The following is a 7,158-nucleotide window of genomic DNA, read 5'->3' on the forward strand; positions in this document are numbered from 1 at the left end:
TGTGAGATTCGATGTCACGTGGACATTTTTAAATATTTTTAAATGAAAATTGTTTTAAAAATATTGAGACTTTAGTACTAAAATGTACAATTCAAATTAATAACCCAACATTATTCATATCTCCAAAAAAAATCTTAAAAATATGCGTTTTTTCGCATCTAAACCCCCCCCCCCACCCCCCACACACACTAAGAAGATTCAATTTAGGTTTATATATAAAGTGTGAAATTTGAATCGCTTTGGATTCAATTTATTTAAATTTAAAATTTTTCAATCTTTAATTATTTATTTTTGAACATTTTTAATTATAAAGAATAAAATTTCAATTCCTCTAAATTCTTCAAATTAAATAAAAATTATTTCATTTTTAGCGCTTCGATTTAGAAATTAACAATTCAACTCATTTTTGTAATTAAATTGTTCAACATTGTTTCTATATTGTTTTAAATTCCAAGCGCTTGCAATTCGAGAAATGGTTAATTATTATTTCAAAAATATTTAAAACCGTATATTAAAAAATTGCTTTGATATTAAATTTTTAAGTTTGCATACTTTTATATTAGTAAATAGAAATTTAGAGACAGGAACGCGCGATTTGCTCGCGTGAATTTGTTGCTAGTATGCAATAAAACGCATCTCTGTATTTTCCTTTATTAGACACAAAAGTGTCCTTATCCCTTTTCTTATATGATTTGAAGTTCATTAATTTCTTGCAAAAAGGTTTGCTGTTATTTATCGTATTCTGCAATTGATAATATATATGTAAAAGAACTGTTGATTTCGCAGAGAGTTAATTTTTTTATAACCCGCGAGAAATCACGAATATTTACCGGGCGAACAGGTAGAAAGCCGGAGACAAACATTTTAAAAATACTGGCAACCCTGGGTTACATTTTCAGAATTACGTGATAGAATAATTTTTTATCAATCAGATTATCAAATATTAATGCTATAATTATTTTAAATAATGTTGCAAGTGTTATATTCCGACCAGCGAATCTTCCATTATTTTGTCTTAACTGTTTTCCACATAATTTTTCTTTTATTACTTAAACTTACAAGATTTGTCTTGATAGCAACATTTTTCTAATCAAAAATATTTATTTAGTGAAAAGACAAAATGGCCAAGGAATACTAATGTAATTTGCAAAGCCGCATATAGTTTCAAGCTTTTTCAATATATCAATATTGATTAATTAATTGCTCGATTTTTCCAATTAGTGAATGAATTGAATTGAACAATACTTTATGGAGTTATTTTCTGGACATAGTGTGAGATATGAATAAAATTGCAGTGTCGAATCAATTATTTATGTTTCCACGGTCTAGTGAATAAACAGGCTGATTATATGGCGAAGCATTTTCTAAAATCAGAACTCGCTGATAAATGACGCATTTTAAATCACTCAGAGTTTTAAACAATCTGAGACCGTTTTAAATCGTTACTGCCGCATTACATGTTGAGTTTTATTAGGCAGGTAGGTATTTCGCAAACTAAGACAAGTACTTACTATTGTTGACATAACAAGGTGTCCATTGACAGAATCTTAAAGTTATAACGTTTTGTTAAAAATTAATTAATTTTTTTAACATATATATTTAAGAATTTAAAGCTTTTGCTATAGTAGGACCTCGCATATCAGCAATTTAATTAAATATACAGACCTTTGCTATAAAAATGTAACATTTGCTTTTATTAACTTTTATGAAATTTGGTTTTATTAACCAGCCGAAAGAAACATAATTTAAAAATAATAATAAAAGTATAATTCTATGAAATACGGCCCAGATTAATTGAAGTATGATTTTCTATCGAAAATCTCAGATCCTGGATTATAACAATGCGAATATCTTCTAAACTATGATCGACAAAATATTCCCTTTGCTTGTGGAATTCCACAAGTAATGTTGCAATTTGTTTTTGTGCTGTATCAGAATTGTTGCAACTCAAAACCACGCTGAATTGGAGGCACTTTTGTGGATTGACATTTTGCTGTGAGAAAATCCAACTATTTTTAGTTGAAAATTCATTATTTTTAATTGAAAAGTGTATTATATTTTTACTTATTATTATTACATCAATAAGCCATTTCCCTTTCGGGGAAGGCGTGACTTACTCGATGGGAAGGGAGTAATGTGAGGAAGGGATATAAAATGTTTAGATTGATCCAGAATTCTCGTGATATTTATTTAAATAACACGTTCGTTCCGCAACACTGCTTCTACCCAGGTTGCTGATCAATCTCTTTAGCAATCACCCCAAGGCATGCCTCTCTAGCTTCTTTTATGTCCATGCATTTTTTCATGCAGGCTCTCGTGTTTCTGTGACTTCTTATGTCTCTTCTAACTAGGGTCTCATTCACACATTCTAACCATTCTTTCCGCGGTCTATCACTCTAAATTTAAATCAGTAAAAACTTGACTGATTGAATCAATCAAGCAAGTTTTTACAGGTAAATCAGTCATTTTGACTGGCAAAACAGTCATTTTGACTGATGAATCAGTCAATATTGGTGACTGATTGAATCAGCCACTCAAAATGACTGATTCTCAGTCAATAATAGTGACTGATTTTTCAGTCATTTTCTAAGTGACAAGTAAATCAGTCATTTTATGTTAGAAGAAAGTAAAGAGTGGTGTTTACTATACGAAAATCATTAGAAATTTGTTTTAGATATTGCGTGAATAATACACTTTTGAAATAGTTATTAATCATTTAATTTTTAATTAACATTAATGATAAATAATTATTTCTTCATTAATTTTTAATAAATAATTAATATAAATAATAATTTAGATACTTTATAAATTTTGTATATATTTATCATATTACATAATTATAATAATTATAATCGAAAAAATTAGCAAAGTGAGCCGTTAATAAGTTTGTTAATAAACATAAAACCCCAAATACAGGGGGCTGGGGAGTTGTAGTTTTCCTAAGAATTTTAATATTTTTGTAACTTGCCGATTTTCAGTTAATATAATAATTTTCACTACAGTGTCTCAGTGGTGGCAAGCTGTTCATGGCTCATTAGAGAACGTACGAATCCAAATCGTTTCAGTTTGAATTTCATCTTCAAAGTGTGAAGTTCTGTGCGTTCTGCAAAGTAAAAATTTATAGTGGAATTGACATTTTTTGTGATTATACTGTTTTTGTGGTTTTAGAGTATTTTGCGGTGCCAATAATTATAAAAAAAAGGTAAGCATCAATTTTTCGTTACTTAAAACATAAAATTTTATTGTTAGCAATTTTGCTGTTTTCATATTTCACAATATTCTTCTAAATATCTGACTTAATACGATATAGAAGTTTAGCGAAAAAATTCTATATTTTTGAAAAACAAAGCACACCCGGTAATAAGCGTTGAAAGGAGAAAAATTAATATTTTCAGATTTTTTGAATTCAACGTTTATTACCGGGCAGAATTAAAATACGCATAACTACGTCCTCTAAAAACAATATATATTGATATACTGATTTGAAGTGCATTTGGTCCATGAATACTTTCGAATTTGATTAACGTGACACTATTGCAATTTTATCTTCTTTTATTTGGAATGTATTTAGCTTAAAAAAACATCAATTGAAAATTGCATTATTTTGAACAATTCAAATATGAAGAGACAAGAGATTGAACGTTAAATTTGAAATTAAAATTTGTAACAATATTAAAGTAGTTATTTTAGATAAACATTCATATAACTTCAATAAGTTAATTTTTTTCTACCAAATGTATTGATGACAAAAATTAGTTAACTCTCATGCTATCAGTTTGTAAGGTGTTTTTATCTTTTTCCAATAAACTTGAAATTTATAGCAAAATATCACTATAATAATTTTCTTCAAATATTCCACTAATTTTAAGCTTTATAGTCCAGCGTATAATAAATAAATATGTTTTACGTTTTTATATGCATTGCAATATTAATTTTATCTGGTCCGCAGATTGGATTTAGCAGTATGGAAGAACTGGACGTCCACAATCTTTGTGATTTCTTGAAGAACAACGGTTTCAGTGAGCACACTTTAAATAAAATCAAAGGTAAGTCATCGAAAGTAATAAGATGAACGAAATTTGTTACTGCTAGTAATTTAATTAGTTTAATTTGCAACAAATCTTTCGCGAGTAATAAATTGAATAGTGCAATGTAATATAATTTAAAAATGTTCTCTATCTTATGCGCCTTGAATAGATTTCGCTTTTTTCAAAAGACAAGATGTAGATCTTAAGGATTGATTTACCTATAGTAGAATTTCCCTCATACTGTATACGTTTAATACATTTTGGTACATTTTTCAGATAAGTTGAAGGCTCTACTGGTTTTTCCTGAGATGTTGCCCACGACAAATTTCACAAAAAAGGGAATCAAAAGGGTAAAGATTTAAACATTAATTAATGATTATAAGTATTACAGTTTAAAAAATGATTTTAAATTTATTTTTACTTTTTGTTTACACAGGCCCGAGTTGAGGAAACTATTTTGAGTAGAACATCAGGTTTTGAGATTCCCAAAAAAGATCTCATACGATTTGTTAAGGTAGGAATTTCATTTTAAAATGCAAAAGTGAAAATATAGTTTAAATTTATAATTATTCACATCATTGAAACGTTTTTTTGTTTGTTTTCAGAGCGAAATAAACGTCGAGGAGTTCATTGAACAAGTTTCAAAAACAACTCAAGGCAGGATCCAGCCTTACATCTTATGTCTTCAATCGGAGGCTGGAGATAAATGTTTTTAATTGCCGACAGCCACAAAATTGAAATAGCCGACAATGGATCTCCACTAGTAGCGTTTGACATACTTTTTAAAATGCATTATGTCATGAATGTTTGTTACGCGAATTCACTGAAGTTTTTTTATAATTTCATAGAAGCATATTTGTATAAATCAGTCAAATTGACTGACTGGGTCAGTCAGTCAAAATGACTGATTCAAAAAGGCATTTTTGACTGATTTGGCAGTCGTCGAATCCGCACTATTTGAATCAATCAAAATTGACTGGCAATCAGTCATTTTTGACTGATTCAAATTTAGAGTGTACCTCTAGGCACGCTGCCATTTACTTTACCTTGATACACTTGTTTCGTTAGTCGTTCATTTGGTATTCTCTCAACATGCCCGAACCATCTTAACCGATTTCTTTCCCATATGGATTGAAAATTGATCTTTGAGCAGAAAAGTGATATTTTTTGGTTAAAAACTCATTTTTTTCCTTGTTGAAAGTTAATTATTTTTAATTGAAAAGTCTATCATATTTTTATTTCAGAATTCATCTTCATTTGTTATAAATCAAACTATTTTGTTGAACATTTGTCTTTTTGGATAGAAAATTCGTCTATTTGGATTGAAAATTCATCTTTTATAGTTTAAAAATTACTTACTTTCAATTGAAAAATCTACTATCATATTTTTGGTCCAGAATTCGCCTATTTTGTTAAAAAATTCTACTATTTGGTTCAAAATTTAATTATTTTGTTCAAAATCAAATTATTTTCTGAAGATGGAATCTTTTTCGGTTGAGTGTTAAGTCTTTTTACTTAAAAAGTTTGCTATTATATTTTGGTTTCAGAATTTATCGTTGGATTCTTAGTTTTATTTTCCGGAATTCTATACATTATCTCTTATGGTTAAAAATTCTACTATTTGGTTGACAATCTAATTATTTTATTAAAATGCATCCATTTTCTTTAAACTTATAGTATTTGGTTAAAAGTTAATTATTTTTATTTGAAAATTTTACTATTATCTTTCGAGTTCATAACTAATCTCTATTGGTTTAAAATTCTACTATTTGTGAAAATTTTCTTTATTTTTTTTTAAACTGAACAATTTTGTTAAAAAGTCATCTTTCTTGGTTGAAAATTCATCTTTTTTTGTTGAAAGTTAATTTTTTTAAATAGAATAAAAGTATTTTATCAAAATTTTGGTTCAAAATTTGTTTCCTTTCGTTAAAAAGTCTACTATTTGGTAAAAACTTTAAGTTACTTTTTTCAAAATTAAACTATTTTCTTAAAAATTGACCTTTTTGGTCAAAAGTCCATTCTTTTTATCTGAAAAGTCTTATATTATTTTTTGGGCTCAGAATGAACATTCTTTCTTTTGGATAGAAATCTTATCCCTTTTGATTAAAAATTCATTTTTTTGGTGGCAAATCCATCATTCTTGGTTGACAATTAAACTGTTTTTGGTAGATGTTTAATCTTTTTTTCTTCAAAATTCGGTCACTTGGTTAATGATTAATATTAGTCTATTAAAAATTCAACCATGTAGTCAAAAAATAATTTTTTTATATTGATAATGGGTCTCTTTTTTCTTGAAAGTTCAGCTCTCGATTTTACACGCAATTTTTGTTTGTTTGAAAATTAATTGTTTTTATTGGAAGTTTAACTGTTTTGTTCAAAATGCATCTATCTTGTTTCAGAATTAACTTATTTGTTGACAATTCATCTTTTTGGGTTTAGAAGAGATATATTTTCAAAGACTTTTTGTTATAGACTCTCTAGCTACAAAACTCAACTATTTGGTTAAAAAATGCACTGCTGTGTTTAAAAGTATAATATTTTTTTTATTTAAAATGTTAGAAATATGGCACCTACAATAATGTTATTTAAAAAAATTTGTTCTCTTATTTTCTTGAAAACTCATCCTGTTTCCACTGTTTAGAGAGAATTTTGGGCTGTGAATTCTGAGACTCTGTGCGGCCGAAAGAGAGGATGTTCTCAGTCAAGCTTGATAAACAGCTCAATATTCGCAATCTCAGCACGTTAGTTGCATAGGGTTGCGCCATGCGTCCAAATCCAAAAGAATTCGTTCACGCGGAGCTGCCTGTTTATGTTTGTATTTCTCCGATTTATATAAGATCAAGGCCAACTCTCCAAATTTTTTGGAGTGATATAGCACTCCAATGGTGTTAATCGTCGCTCCGTCTATATAACCGGGAGTGAGTTGCGTGATTCTAGCTGATGGAGTCATATAGCTGACATCATTGGAGCGGAATTTCGAGTTAATTAGGGAGTTAAATTTCGCTCCTTCTGGGCTGACTTAATTATTTTATTTGCCGTAAGCTAAATATTTGATCCGTACATGACCTTCCTGGCATAAACCAACTTTGGACTTCCCAAATCTTTGTTTCTGTTATTTTCATTACCCTAC

The 7,158-nt window shown here is 28.6% G+C and overlaps 1 protein-coding gene across 2 annotated transcripts in view; it reads left to right on the forward strand.

Moving 5' to 3' along the window:
- The first annotated feature begins 3,089 nt into the window (after window positions 1-3,089).
- Window positions 3,090-7,158, forward strand: part of LOC117180226 — a 6,235-nt gene continuing 2,166 nt past the window's right edge. The window contains exons 1-5 of one of the 2 annotated variants that reach the window (XM_033372612.1): window positions 3,090-3,202; window positions 3,950-4,046; window positions 4,305-4,378; window positions 4,465-4,542; window positions 4,634-4,791. In XM_033372612.1, coding sequence (XP_033228503.1) covers window positions 3,965-4,046; window positions 4,305-4,378; window positions 4,465-4,542; window positions 4,634-4,744 — 345 coding nt within the window. In that variant the 5' untranslated portion in view covers window positions 3,090-3,202; window positions 3,950-3,964 and the 3' untranslated portion in view covers window positions 4,745-4,791. Of the gene's footprint in view, window positions 3,203-3,949; window positions 4,047-4,304; window positions 4,379-4,464; window positions 4,543-4,633; window positions 5,112-7,158 lie in introns of those variants that run through there. The other variant, XM_033372611.1, reaches the window with a different exon arrangement.

This window comes from Belonocnema kinseyi, chromosome 9, assembly GCF_010883055.1.
Source record: "Belonocnema kinseyi isolate 2016_QV_RU_SX_M_011 chromosome 9, B_treatae_v1, whole genome shotgun sequence".
Classification (NCBI taxonomy): Eukaryota; Metazoa; Arthropoda; class Insecta; order Hymenoptera; family Cynipidae; genus Belonocnema; species Belonocnema kinseyi.